Raw genomic sequence first — 15905 nt, forward strand, 5'->3', positions numbered from 1 at the left:
TTGCTAGTTTACAGCTGAAGCCAACATCAATCCCCCCGTACGTTGTTTGTGACAATATTCAAACCATAATGCAAAATATACTAATTTCAAAGATGATTGCCACCAAAACCTTATTAATTCACTTAATCGTTCTCTCCCAAAGATGATGTATTGCCTCAGTGAACTGACTCTGTGTGTGTATAGGGCTCTGATGTGCTGCCACCCCCCCCCCCCCCTTTCTTCATGAAATATGTCATTACTGGTTAAAGAGAGACAGCGCACTTTTATAAAATAAGCTACTTCTATGCAAATGTTGTTGATCAGTATAATACAATAACTCTCACATGGAAAGGAAATAGATTGTTTACCATTTGTAGCCCCATGAAATCAGCCAAATCAAGCTCAATAACTCAGTGCATGCACACTCTCGTATTCCATATGCATTCACCTGTATTGTGAATAGGCCTAAGCTACATTTTGATGTGCCCAGTTTATCAATAGACTAAAGATCTACCATTTAAATATATACAGTACCAGTCAGAAGTTTGGACACACCTACTCATTAAAGAGTTTTTCTTTATTTTTTACTATTTTCTTCATTGTAGAGTAATAGTGAAGAAATCAACACTATGAAATAATACATAAATAGAAAAGTGTTAAACAAGTTAAAATATATTTTATATATTCTTCAAAGGAGCCACCCTTTGCCTTGATGACAGCTTTGCACATTATAGGCATTCTCTCAACCAGCTTCATGGGGTAGTCACCGGGAATGCATTTCAATTAACAGGTGTGACTTGTAAAAAGTTAATTTGTGGAATTTCTTTCCTTAATGCATTTGAGCCAATCAGTGGTGTTGTGACAAGGTAGGGTTGGTATACAGAAGATAACCCTATATGGTAAAATACCAAGTCGATATTATGGCAAGAACAGCTCATATAAGCAAAGAGAATCGACAGTCCATCATTGCTTTAAGACATGAAGGTCAGTCAATCAGGAACAAGATCTTTGAAAATTTCTTCAAGTGCAGTCGCAAAAACGATCAAGAGCTATAATGAAACTGGCTCTCATGAGGACCGCCACAGGAAAGGAAGACCCAGAGTTACCTCTGATGCAGATGATAAATTCATTAGAGTTACCAGCCTTAGAAATCACGAAGTTCAAGTAACACACACATCCCAACATTAACTGTTTAGAGGAGACTGCATGAATCAGGCCTTCATGGTCGAATTGCTGCAAATAAACCACTACTAAAGGACACTAATAATAAGAAGAGACTTGCTTGGGCCAAGAAACACGAGCAATGGACATTAGACCGGTGGAAATCTGTCCTTTGGTCTGATGAGTCCAAATTTGAGATTTTTGGTTCCAACCATTGTGTCTTTGTGAGACGCAGAGCAGATGAACGGATGATCTCCGCATGTGTGGTTCCCACCGTGAAACATGGAGGAGGAGGTGTGATGGTGTGGGGTTGCTTTGCTGGTGACACTGTTAGTGATTTATTTAGAATTCAAGGCACACTTAACCAGCATGGCTACCACAGCATTCTGCAGCGATATGCCATCCCAGCTGGGTGGCACTTAGTGGGACTATCATTTGTTTTTCAACATGACAATGACCCAAAACACACCTCCAGGCTGTGTAAGGGCTATTTGACAAAGAAGGAGAGTGATGGAGTGCTGCATCAGATGATCTGGTCTCCGCAATCACCTGACCTACAACCAATTGAGATGGTTTGGGATGAGTTGGACCACAGAGTGAAGGAAAAGCAGCCAACAAGTACTCAGCATATGTGGGAACTCTTTCAAGACTGTTGCATTCCAGGTGAAGCTGGTTGAGAGAATGCCAAGACTGTGCAAAGCTGTCATCAAGGCAATGGGTGGCTACTTTGTAGAATGTAAAATCTAAAATATATTTTGATATGTTTAACACTTATTTTTGGTTACTACATGATTCCATATATGTTATTTCATAGTTTTGATGTCTTCATTATTATTCTACAATGTAGAAAATTGTAAAAATAAAGAATAACCCATAGAATGACTAGGTGTGTCCAAACTTTTGACTGGTACTGTATACACATGTCACGACTTCCGCCGAAGTCGGGTCCTCTCTTTGTTCGAGCGGCGCTTGGCGGTCGGCGTCGCCGGTCTTCTAGCCATCGTCGATCCACTTTTCATATTCCATTTGTTTTGTCTTGTGTTTCCACACACCTGGTTTCAATTCCCTCATTTACTTGTTGTGTATTTAACCCTCTGTTCCCCCCATGTCTTTGTTTGGGATTGTTTATTGTAGTGCTTGTGCACGTTCCCCGTGAGCGCACGACGGGTTATTTTGAGCCCATTTATCTTGTTGTTCTGGATGCCGTTGGTTTTGCTTAATACATCTCTGGTTATTACCCAGTTCTGCTCTCCTGCGCCTGACTTCTCTGCCGCCAATTACGCACCCTGCTACAACACAGTTGAAGTCTGAAGTTTACATACACCTTAGCCAAATACATTTAAACTCCTTTTTTTCACAATTCCTGACATTTAATCCGCGTAAAAATTCCTTGTCTTAGGTCAGTTAGGATCACCACTTTATTTTAAGAATGTGAAATGTAAGAATAATAGTAGTGGGGATGATTTATTTCAAATTGTATTTCTTTCATCACTTTCCCATTGGATCAGACGTTTACATACACTCAATTACTATTTGGTAGCATTGCCTTTAAATTGTTTAACTTGGTTCAAACATTTTGGGTAGCCTTCCACAAGCTTCCCACAATAGGTTGGGTGAATTTTGGCCCATTCCTCCTGACAGATCTAGTGTAACTGAGTCAAGTTTGTAGGCCTCTTTGCTCGCACACACTTTTTCAGTTCTGCCCACAAATGTTCTGTGGGATTGAGGTCAAGGCTTTGTGATGGCCACTCGAATACCTTGACTTTGTTGTCCTTAAGCCATTTTGCCACAACTTTGGAAGTATGCTTGGGGTCATTGTCCATTTGGAAGACCCATTTGTGACCAAGCTTTAACTTCCTGACTGATGTCTTGAGATGGTGCTTCAATATATCGACACAATTTTCCTGCCTCATGATGCCATCTATTTTGTGAAGTGCACCAGTCCCTCGTGCAGCAAAGCATCCCCACAACATGATGCTGCCACCCCCGTGCTTCATGGTTGGGATGGTGTTCTTCGGCTTGCAAGCCTCCCCCTTTTTTCTCCAAACATAACAATGGTCATTATGGCCAAACAGTTCTATTTTTGTTTCATCAGACCAAAGGACATTTCTCCAAAAAGTACGATCTTTGTCCCCATGTGCAGTTGCAAACCGTAGTCTGGCTTTTTTAAGACTGTTTTGGAGCAGTGGCTTCTTCCTTGCTGAGCTGCCTTTCAGATTATGTCGATATAGGACTCTTTTACTGTGGATAAAGATACTTTTGTACCTGTTTCCTCCAGCATCTTCACAAGGTCCTTTGCTGTTGTTCTGGGATTTATTTGCACTTTTTGCACCAAGGTACGTTCATTTCTAAGAGACAGAACGCGTCTCCTTCCTGAGCGGTATGACGGCTGTGTGGTCCGATGGTGTTTATACTTGCGTTCTATTGTTTGTACAGATGAACGTGGTACCTTCAGGCATTTGGAAATTGGCTGATTTCTTTAGATTTTCCCATGATGTCAAGTAAAGAGGCACTGAGCATGAAGGTAGGCCTTGAAATACATCCACAGGTACACCTCCAATTGACTCAAATTATGTCAATTAACCTATCAGAAGCTTCTAAAGCCATGACATCATTTTCTGGAATTTTCCAAGCTGCTTCAAGGCACAGTCAACTTAGTGTATGTAAACTTCTGACCCACTGGAATTGTGATACAGTGAATTATAAGTGAAATAATTTGTCTGTAAACAATTGTTGGAAAAATTACTTGTCATCCACAAAGTAGATGTCCTAACCGACTTCCCAAAACTATAGTTTGCTAACAAGATATTTGTGGAGTGGTTGAAAAACGAGTTTTAATGACTGAAACCTAAGTGTATGTAAACTTCTGACTTCAACTGTCAGTTGAGGTAAGGGGGGAAAAAAGTTAAAGTGTGAGTGTTAGTTCACGAAGGGTCAGGGTGCGAGGGGGGTGCTGTGGGATTATTTAAGATTATTTTTGAAGAGGTAGGGTTTCAGATGTTTTCGGGAAGATGGGTAGGGACTCTGCTGTCCTAGCTTCAAGGGGAAGCTGGTTCCACCATTGTATGATTGTATAATTTATGAATTAGTGCATACATGGCTGTCTCTGAAAAATGTTGAGGTACATTTTTTTTAAGGTAATGATAATGATCTCAAAAGATGCCCAATGATTGAAAATAGCAATAGCTGCATTTATCTGTCTGGATCAAGTGCCATTCTTTGACTTTGGCTAATATGCTTTCTTGTTTTCCTCTGGTATCGTGATGGCATCGTGATACCAAACTGGTATCAGTATCGAAGTCGAAATTCTGTTATCGTGACAACCCTACTCAGTATAAGCCATGCTTGTGAGTTGAGCCTTGTTGTCGCGGGCATAGTGTGTTGGCTAGGTCACCGTGGCGATGGTCTGTGTGTGAGGATGCGGTAATAATGGGATGTAGATGCTCTTTGTGCTCTGCCTCTCTGCCCAGTAACCAGGAATACATGGCAACACAGCACCGTTATGGAAATAGGACAGCTGCTCACTGAGTGGCTGGACATGGGTAGTCAACTAGCAGTACTGTAAGTGGAAAGGTGTGTGTGTGCATATGTGTTTACATATGCTAGTGAGTTAGCATACATGTTTGTGTTTTGCTTGAGGTGTGTGCATCAGCTTCTCTCTCTTTCTCTCGCTCTCTCCTTATCTAACCTATCCTCTCTCTCCTTATTTAACCTATCTTCTCTCTCCCCTCTCTCTCCAGCTGGTGGCAGTGTATGAGGAGCAGGACCCTCACCATGGAGGCGATGGCACCAGTGCCAGCTCAACGGGCACACAGAGCCCTGAGCCCTTCACTGCCGTCGCAGAGCTCAACTCCAGCAACATGTCCGCCTTCCAGCCCTACCAGACCAGCAGCGAGATAGAGGTCACCCCCTCCGCCCTGCGCAGCAGTAAGTGTCAGACTAGTAGTACTTTAGTTTGCCACTTGGCCATTAAGTGCTCTAGTGCGTCACAGCTATTGAAAACATGTATCTGTAAGAAAGAAGAGAGGAAACAGACTCTTGACCAATCAGCCCTGAATAAATCTGTTTTTATATAGTTTAGTGACGTTTTTTAAGACTCAGTTAGAGTTGTGTCCAGGGAGTGGCTTTGCGGTGAGCGAGATAGGCAGGTGGTATCGTCCAGGGGACTGTGGCTGCACCATCCACTCAATCATGCATGATGATGGGGGAGAAACACACCGGGTCTCTGATTAACACTGACAGCTGAACCTGGGGGTCAAACACACACACACACACACACACACACACACACACACACACACACACACACACACACACACAGACACAGACACAGGCACAGACAGAGGCACACACACAGAGGCACAGACACCCAGTACCATAAAGTTTGCCTCCATCCCTCAACTCCACCCTTTCCTACACGTTGGACTTAGATACATGACACGCTGCTCAAGTTTTTGGGGCTTGCCTGTTTTGCATGTTATTTTGGCATTAAAGGTGTCACATATCATTGCAAACAATGTAAAAAAATATATAATTAATTGAGTTAATAAAGCCTCATACAAACATGGGCTCTTTTTAGTTTTCTTGAGTAAGGCAGTTCCAAAATGCGGGTGTTTCAGCCAAGCTCAGTGCTTTCTGTGGTGGTGGTGCGGGCCAGCAGAAAAAACAAGCATTGCGCCATGATTAGCTCAGTGTTCTGTCACTCTTGGGGACCTTACGTAATAGCCAAGCTTAATTCCTTAGAAAGGGTGGACATCCAACATTTCAGCCCTTTAGGTTCTGCCATATAGTTATATTTCAAGTGCCCTTGTCAGAAGGCTCAAGGTCGATGGCCACAGAAATTACATCAAGTTACATTATATGTACAGTAGCTTTGATTGGACTGATCATGTCAACATCTCACTTTCACAATCTTAGCTAGCAGTCATCATCATGAATCAAGTCTACTGGCAAATCCTTTTTAATCCTTGTCATATGAAGAGAAATAATGAAGCGAAATGATAGATAAAACATATCGGTGCTCATCGGCCATTGGACATAAACATTACACAACTATTTGGAGATTGCAAATTCAACAATGAGTGGTTTGTAAGGAATCTGTGACAGTGGCTAACTGCAAGCATTGCAACTGGGAAGTCGGGAATAAACAGCTCAAACTGGGAAAATACACTTTGAAAGGTCATTCAACTCAGAATCGTAAATCTGGCATCTCTCTATTTGATGAGTAAATTTGCCCACGATGGACCGCCGCGCCACTTTCCTGTTCAAGCACATCACAACAACGTGAGTCCAAAAATGTCTTGTGCTCCTTCATAAATGATGTAGGATGCCAGAGAGATATGTATCCTGTAGCTAAGAAAGTAATATTGAGTGTATGTTGTGTGGTAACCTGTTAGTAGCCAATGTGCCTCACCCAGATCATTTGGACTGTTTTCATCAACGCGGTATTGTAAACACATCGTTCCTGGCCAGTGTGTGCTTGTTCACTAACTTTTTTGTTCAGCTTTGACAGTGCTACTGATAGTAGTGTTGGCACTTGGCTTGCACGTGCAAATTCAGGACACAATATTCTATAATATAATTGTGTTATTTGACATGTCAAATTAAAAGCTTATTTAACGCGTCAAATAGTGTTATATGACATGTATCCTTTTTGACACACAAAGACCCAAACGGTGTTCAATGTGCCTCACCCTAATAATTTGGTCTATTTTCACCACTTAATTTTGCCTACTGTTCTAACTTGGTGGTGCACATGTAGCCTATAACCTGTTTTAGAGAAATGTAATCATTGAATATTGTAGGAGCTTTCATTGTCTGTTTATATGCCCCCTTTATTTATCCTACGATTCTAACTTGTTGTACAGGGAGTACACTGTAAGAACGGCCCTTGTTCTGAATTCTGTCACTGTATATTTCAAAAGTGCTGAACAAATAGTTATATTGACTACGTCCGTCCTAGCTCGCTCATTAATGTCTTAATCGGAGTTACAGATTGCCTCTTATCTGCTTGTCGTCCCCTTATGCCATAGTTTGTACATCTCAATTGTCAGTAGAAACCACATTTGTTTAAGCAAGTCAGACATATCAGCTATGTTTTTTTTAAAGGCAGTGAATGAGGCTGAATGAACTGTTTCGCTGCCAGACAAGTCTCCGTTGAAAGCCAGGTGTAGCAGTGTTAAGGGGTTGGGACTGCTGTTGGGACTTTATGTAGGCCCTAACAGTTTGTGGGCACTGTTTGTCACCGTTATAGTGCAATTAATGTATTATTTAGTGTTGTATAGTGGCTTTGCTGGCTTGCATCCCCCATTTTTTTGTTTTTCCCCACCAAGATTTACATGCTAAAATCACCACTGATTGTAACAGAGAAAAGTGCAATAACAATAGGAAAGGAAACAGCACGTGTTTGCAGACAGATATCTTCATAGAAACATGGTCTATCGCTCTCTCCCTCCTTTTTTCCCAACAAACACAAACCTCAGACAAACATAAACCTCAAACGCAAACCTCAAACAGACACCAACACAAACCTCAAACAGACACCAACACAAACCTTAAACAGACACCAACACAAACCTTAAACAGACACCAACACAAACCTCAATCAGACACAAACACAAACCTCAGACAGACACCAACACAAACCTCAATCAGACACCAACACAAACCTCAATCAGACACCAACACAAACCTCAAACAGACACCAACACAAACCTCAATCAGACACCAACACAAACCTCAATCAGACACAAACACAAACCTCAATCAGACACCAACACAAACCTCAATCAGACACCAACACAAACCTCAATCAGACACCAACACAAACCTTAAACAGACACCAACACAAACCTCAATCAGACACAAACACAAACCTCAATCAGACACCAACACAAACCTTAAACAGACACCAACACAAACCTTAAACAGACACCAACACAAACCTTAAACAGACACCAACACAAACCTCAATCAGACACAAACACAAACCTCAATCAGACACCAACACAAACCTTAAACAGACACCAACACAAACCTTAAACAGACACCAACACAAACCTTAAACAGACACCAACACAAACCTCAATCAGACACAAACACAAACCTCAATCAGACACAAACACAAACCTCAGACAGACACCAACATAACAGATGCCTCTCATGTTACTGGGTCTCTCCTTTGAACCAGTGATGTGGTGTTATTGTTGCTTCCACAATGCTATCTCACAGGGAGGTCTGGTACTGTACACAGCCCTCCGATGGGACTGCAGATTCTCTCCTCCCTTGGTTTTTATGAGCCATTATGTATTGGAGGACTCTCTTTACCCCCTACTGAAACAGGTGTGTGTGTGTGTGTGTGTGTGTGTGTGTGTGTGTGTGTGTGTGTGTGTGTGTGTGTGTGTGTGTGTGTGTGTGTGTGTGTGTGTGTGTGTGTGTGTGTGTGTGTGTGTGTGTGTGTGTGTGTGTGTGTGTGTGTGTGCCCGTCCATGCGTGCGCGTGCACGTCCATGCGTGCGTGTAAACTTCCAATCCTCGCGACCATAATTTTGAAATAATAGTACACCGTCTTCCAACAATCATAGCAGCAGGTATCCTGTTTTAAAGTGAACACTTTACTATTGTGTTTTATTGACAAAGTAAAGGAAGGTCATGTGCTGTTATACCTCATCGGTTTGTTGCCCATCCCACTTTAGTTGATACACTATAAAACCTTGGGTGTGTCCCGAATTGCACCCTGCTCCCTATACAGTGCACTCCTTTTGAAAAGTAGTGCACTATAGGAATAGAGCGCTATTTGGTATGCACGCAGTGTATACTATAGAGAACTAAAGCCACGCTTATGTCTCTCGTCCTCCCTCCCCTTCCTGTCTCACACATTTAAATGAGTGGTACACCAGCTACAAATTAGCTCTGGGACTAAGTTACAGAGTTTGCCCTCAATTGCCGAGTTGATTACCGTCTAAGACTGCACTTTCACTCTCATCCCCTGGTCCCATTGTGATAGAGCAGTAATATACTGCACAGCCTGATTAGACTCTGTGGATTGTTTGTGGTGGGAGTGTGTGTGTTTTTCTGTTTGCGTGTGTGTGTGTGTGTGTTCTGTTGTTATGCTTGTGTGTGATTGGCTGGACAGACAGATGGACGAATGCAGAATGCAGCCTGTGTCCCTTTAAGAGGAGCGAAGCAGCAAATTACCGGCGGCGATAACACAAATCAGACATCAGAGTAGCACTGCCGGGTGGGCAGCTGTGCTGTGAAGCATAGCATTATAGATATGTGAAATAATCATCTTCAGAATCGTATTGATTGTTTTTCTCCCTCTCGCTCCGCCATCTCGCCCACCTCGGCAGCTCGTTTTAGATTTCCAAGCCGAAGGAAGCCGCGGAGGTCAGACTGTTAATAATTGGCTTGCCGATGAGATGTAAATTGCAATAATGAATGTAATTTGCCTGGTAATTATATGGATGGAGGTCCATTTCACTTGCTGCACATTAAAGTATAATCCTGCGGATAGAAAAATAAAATGTAGCTATAAAATTGAAGAACGAAACTAGCTTGGAATCCTAATGAACATTTTTTTTCACTTTGGGTTCTTTCGGCCTTGTTGTTGCTTGCTAAGATCTGTAAATTGCATGAACCCTATCCATATGAGTTGCATAAACTCTATCTAGATGAGTTGCATAGACTCTACTTACATGGTTGGGTAGGTTACTTACTAAATATAATCCGTTACAGTTACTAGTTACCTGTCCAAAATTGTAATCGGTAATGTAACTTTTGGATTACCCAAACTCAGTAATGTAATCTGATTACTTTAATCTGATTACTTTCTCCTTAAGAGGCATTAGAAGAAGACAAAAAGGATCCATCAAACTCGTTTGGTGTGTCATCATAGTGGTCTCTGAACTGTGGTCAGACTTGCTCAGGTGGAACAAACTTAAACTTGCGGCTTTTTTCAGTGCTGATTTGAATATCATTGAGAAAACAGAAAGGTGCCTTAATAAATGTTTTCGCAAAACATCCTTTCTAAATTTTAAGGTATTCCAAGAAGTAGTCATCTAGTTTTTCAAACGTATCTGTAATCTGATTACCTTATTTTTGTTTGGTCACGTAACTGATTACAGTTAGTTTTTTTTGTAATCAGATTACATGTAACGGATTACATGGACATTATTACATGCAACTCATCTAGATACAACCCTGTATCTAGATGAGTTGCATACTCCATTTGCATGACTCCAGGGCCTGATGTTGAGGTATCAATGGACCGGTTGGCAAAGATAGAGGTGGTGGTAGTGTGTTTAAACCCTGAGCTGAGGACTTGCGCAGATGCTACAGTGCTGCAATGGAAAGAGGCCCAGTCCAGTTGGGCAATGGTGGCATGGAGGACAGAGGCACTCATTAGAGGTGCCGTACCATGCCTCAGGTGCAGTACCCTGGGACACTGACTCCAATACTTGTCCTTCTCCGGAACTCCCTCCTGGACCTCTGCCCTGATTATCCATCAAACCTACAGTACCTACAGCAACAGCTGCTCTACCTCTATCAAACCCATATCCCATCACCCCATCCTGTTCAGAGGCAGCTGATGACACCTTTTGTGTGTAACGGGAAAAACAAACCAACCAGCCACTTAGGTGGTACTTATCTGGCGGCTTTGCTGAAAGTGGAGTGCTCTCCCTTTGAGCACAGCCCCCATCCATCCCACTGCACATCAACCCACTGAAAGTACACAGACCTTGTTTTGAAATAAAACTACCACAACAGGAGATATGAGTGAAGCCAGTGACAAATTATGATTGCCCCCCTGCTCTCCTCTCTCCTGCTGGGTGTAAACCTGTTGCAATTCAACCCACTCAGGGATATCTTCTGTTTGGCAATCAGCAGTAGGGAAGCTGGTTCCAGTCTGGTTGGTTGGCTGTTGGCTGGTGCGCTCTACCCTACTTCTAATTGGTCAGGAATATGCCCCCACTGAATCACTGTGGTAATTACTTTATTCATGCTATGTATCTACTCTAATATATATATATATATATAAAAGAAAGTGCCATGGATGTAAAATGTGTGTAGAATGTACATTTAACAACAGAAGTAAAAGTTGTAAAAACAAAGTGTATTTTTGTCCTCTGAAGACGGGGGGTGGTGGATTCCATATAGAAGTCAGTAAAAGACACACAATGGCACCATGTTCCCTATATAGGGCTCTGGTCAAAAGTAGTGCATTATATAGGGAACAGGGTGCAATTTGGGATGCACCAATGTACTGTACAGCAACTCTGACAACAATCACTGCAACAGCAGGAACTCTATATTGAAGCATTGATCAGTGTCTGTGAATTTTTGTCTATATAAACTCAGCAAAAAAAGAAACATCCCTTTTTCAGGACCCTGTCTTTCAAAGATAATTCGTAAAAATACAAATAACTTCACAAATCTTCATTGTAAAGGGTTTAAACTGTTTCCCATGCTTGTTCAACGAACCATAAACAATTAATGAACATGCACCCGTGGAACAGTCGTTAAGACTAACAGCATACATGCAGTTAAGGACACTAAAGAGGCCTTTCTACTGACTCTGAAAAACACCAAAAGAAAGATGCCCAGGGTCCCTGCTCATCTGCGTGAACGTGCCTGAGGCATGAGGACTGTAGATGTTGCCAGGGCAATAAATTGCAATGTCCGTACTGTGAGACGCCCAAGACAGCACTACAGGGAGACAGGATGAACAGCTGATCGTCCTCGCAGTGGCAGAACACGTGTAACAACTAGAGGTTGACCGATTATGATTTTTCAACAACGATACCGATTATTCAAGGACCAAAAAAGCCGATACCGATTAATCGGACGATTTTTATATATATATATATTTTGTAATTACGACAATACTGAATGAACAATGAACACTTATTTTAACTTAATATAATACATAAATAAAATCTATTTAGTCTCAAATATGTAATGAAACATGTTCAAAATGGTTTAAAAAACAGAGTGTTGGTGTCAAAAGGTGTATTGGAGGCGAAATCAGGTGCAGGAGAGCAGAGTATAATGAACAGGCGCACTTTTATTATAGTTCCAAAACAAGAGCACTACATAAATCAAACACGCTCAAAAAACGAAACATAAAAGTAAAGCGCGTAAACTAACACCACATAACATGAAACAATTACACACAAAACATGATGGGAAACAGAGGGTTAAATACAAGTAGCGTAATTGGGGCAATGAAAACCAGGTGTGTATGGAAACAAGACAAGACAAATGGATATATGAAAAATGGAGTGGCGATGGCTAGAAAGCCTGTGACGTCAATCGCCGAGCGCTGCCCGAAGAAAGAGAGGAGACGACTTCGGCGGAAGTCGTGACAGTACCCCCCCTTGACGCGCGGCTCCAGTGGCGCGCCGACACCGGCCCGGAGGACGAGGCGCAGGGCGATCCGGCCGGCGACGGTGAAACTCCTGCAGCAGTTCAGGATCCAAAACATCTGCAACCGGAACCCAGCACTTCTCCTCCGGCCCGTACCCCTCCCACTCCACGAGGTACTGAAGGCCCCCCACCCGACGCCTCGAATCCAGGATGGAACGAACAATGTACACCGGGGCCCCCTCGATGTCCAAAGGGGGCGGAGGAACCTCCCGCACCTCAGATTCCTGGAGCGGACCAGCCACCACTGGCCCGAGCAGAGACATGGAACAAGGGGTTAATACGATAATCAGAGGGAAGCTGTAATCTATAACATACCTCGTTCACCCTCCGCAGGACTTTAAATGGCCCCACAAACCGCGGACCCAGCTTCCGGCAGGGCAGGCGGAGGGGCAGGTTACGGGTCGAGAGCCAGACCCGGTCCCCTGGTGCGAACACCGGGGTCTCACTGGGGTGACGGTCCGCGCTGGCTTTCTGGCGACGCGCGGCTCGCTGCAGATGGACACGGGCGGCCTCCCATGTCTCCTCCACGTGCCTAAACCAGTCGTCCACCGCAGGAGTCTCAGTCTGACCCTGATGCCACGGTGCCAGAACTGGCCGGTACCCCAATACGCATTGAAAGGGGGAGAGGTTAGTGGAGGAGTGGCGAAGCGAGTTTGTAACGGCTGTCATAGAGAGGGGACCAAAGCGCAGCGTGTTGAGTGCTCATGATGACATTTATTTTAACTCAAAAACACTAAAGACAAAATAACAAAGAGAAAAAACGAAAGCGCACAGTTCTGTCAGGTACATAGACTAAACAGAATACAACTACCCACAAACACAGGTGGAAAAAAACCCTACTTAAGTATGATCTCCAATTAGAGACAACGAGGACCAGCTGCTTCTAATTGGAGATCATCCCCCCCCAAAAAAATAGAATTAGAAAACTAGAACTAAACATAGATATAAAAAAACACAAAACACCCCCTGTCATGCCCTGACCTACTCTACCATAGAAAATAATGGTCAGGACGTGACAGAGTTCTGTGCCATCTCGGCCCAGGGCACAAACGCTGCCAACATCCTGGTTGACTCTCTCTACCTGCCCGTTACTCTCGGGGTGAAAACCTGAGGTAAGGCTAATCGAGACCCCCAGACGTTCCATGAACACCTTCCAAACTCTCGACGTGAACTGGGGACCCCGATCCGACACTATATCCTCAGGCACCCCGTAGTGCCGGAAGACGTGTGTAAACAGGGCCTCCGCAGTCTGTAGGGCCGTAGTGAGACCAGGCAGAGGGAGGAGACGACAGGACTTAGAAAAACAATCCACAACAACCAGGATAGTGGTATTTCCCTGTGAGGGAGGAAGATCCGTTAGGAAATCCACTGACAGATGTGACCAAGGTCATTGTGGAACGGTTAAGGGATGTAACTTACCTCTGGGCAGGTGTCTCAGAGCCTTACACTGGGCACACACCGAGCAGGAGGAGACATAAACCCTCACGTCCTTAGCCAAAGTGGGCCACCAGTACTTCCCAGTCAGACAGCGCACTGTCCGACCGATCCCCGGATGACCAGAGGAGGGGGATGTGTGGGCCCAAGAGATCAACTGGTCACGGACAGCCGACGGAACGTACATACGCCCAACGGGACACTGGAGGGGATCGGGCTCTGGACGCAATGCCTGCTCAATGTCCGCATCCAGATCCCACACGACCGGCGCTACCAGGCAGGAGGCCGGGAGTATGGGAGTCTGATCCACGGGCCGCTCCTCTGTGTCATACAGCCGGGACAGTGCGTCTGCCTTCTTATTCTGGGAACCTGGTCTGTAGGATAGGGTAAACACAAAACGGGTAAAGCACATGGCCCACCTTGCCTGACGAGGATTCAGTCTCCTCGCTGCCTGGATGTACTCCAGGTTGCGGTGGTCAGTCCAGATGAGAAAAGGGTGTTTAGCCCCCTCAAGCCAATGTCTCTACGCTTTCAACGCTTTAACCACAGCCAACAACTCCCGGTCCTCCACATCATAGTTACGCTCCTCTGGGCTGAGCTTCTTCGAGAAGAAAGCACAGGGGCGGAGTTTCGATAGCGTGCCTGAGCACTGTGAGAGCACGGCTCCTATCCCAGCCTCGGACGCGTCCACCTCCACTATGAATGCCAAAGTTGGATCCGGATGGGCCAGCACTGGAGCCGAAGTAAACAGAGCTCTTAGTTGCCCAAAGGCCCTGTCCGCCTCAGCCGACCACCGCAACCTTACAGGACCCCCCTTCAGCAGTGAGGTAATGGGCGCAGCAACCTGGCCAAACCCCGGATAAATCTCCGGTAGTAATTGGCAAACCCTAAAAATCGCTGCACCTCCTTTACCGTGGTGGGAGTCGGCCAATTACGCACGGCTGCAGTGCGGTCACTCTCCATCTCCACCCCTGATGTGGAAATGCAATACCCTAGGAAAGAGATGGCCTGCTGAAAAAACAGGCATTTCTCAGCCTTGACGTACAGGTCATGCTCCAACAGTCGTCCAAGTACCTTGCGCACCAAGGACACATGCTCGGCACGTGTAGCGGAGTAAATCAGAATGTCATCGATATACACCACTACACCCTGCCCGTGCAGGTCCCTGAAAATCTCGTCTACAAAGGATTGGAAAACTGATGGAGCATTCATCAACCCGTACGGCATGACGAGGTACTCATAATGCCATGTGGTGGTACTGAACGCTGTCTTCCACTCGTCACCCTCCCGGATACGCACCAGGTTATACGCACTCCTGAGATCCAGTTTCGTGAAGAAGCGCGCCCCATGCATTGACTCAATTGCCGTGGCGATAAGAGGTAGCGGGTTACTGTACTTCACAGTGATTTGATTGAGACCTCTATAGTCAATGCACGGGCGTAAACCTCAATCCTTCTTCTTCACAAAAAAGAAACTCGAGGAGGCGGGTGAAGTGGAGGGCCAAATGTACCCCTGACGCAGGGATTCAGAGACATATGTATCCATATCCACCGTCTCCGCTTGCGACAGGGGATACACGTGACTCCTGGGAAGCGTAGCGTCTGCCAGGAGATTTATTGCACAATCCCCCCGTCGATGAGGTGGTAATTTAGTCACCTTCTTTTTACAGAAGGCGAGAGCCAAATCGGCATATCCTGGGGGGATGTGCATGGTGGAGTCCTGGTCTGGACTTTCCACCATGGTAGCACCAACGGAAACCCCTACACTCCTCCCTGAGCACTCTCGCGACCACCCCGTGAGAGCCCTCTGTTGCCAGGAAATAGTGGGGTTATGCAGAGCCAACCAAGGAAGGCCTAGTACCACAGGAAACGCAGGAGAGTCAATGAGAAAGAGACTGATTCTCTC

At 44.6% G+C, this 15905-nt stretch overlaps 1 protein-coding gene across 2 annotated transcripts in view; it reads left to right on the plus strand.

Moving 5' to 3' along the window:
* The window catches only part of LOC106578541 (partitioning defective 3 homolog), a 566386-nt gene that overhangs the window by 179880 nt on the left and 370601 nt on the right, over nt 1-15905 (plus strand). For both annotated transcript variants that reach the window (XM_014157480.2, XM_014157481.2), the window contains exon 3: nt 4881-5067. In XM_014157480.2, coding sequence (XP_014012955.1) covers nt 4881-5067 — 187 coding nt within the window. The remainder of the gene's footprint in view (nt 1-4880; nt 5068-15905) is intronic.

The sequence above is a fragment of the Salmo salar genome, chromosome ssa19, assembly GCF_905237065.1.
Source record: "Salmo salar chromosome ssa19, Ssal_v3.1, whole genome shotgun sequence".
Lineage (NCBI taxonomy): Eukaryota > Metazoa > Chordata > Actinopteri > Salmoniformes > Salmonidae > Salmo > Salmo salar.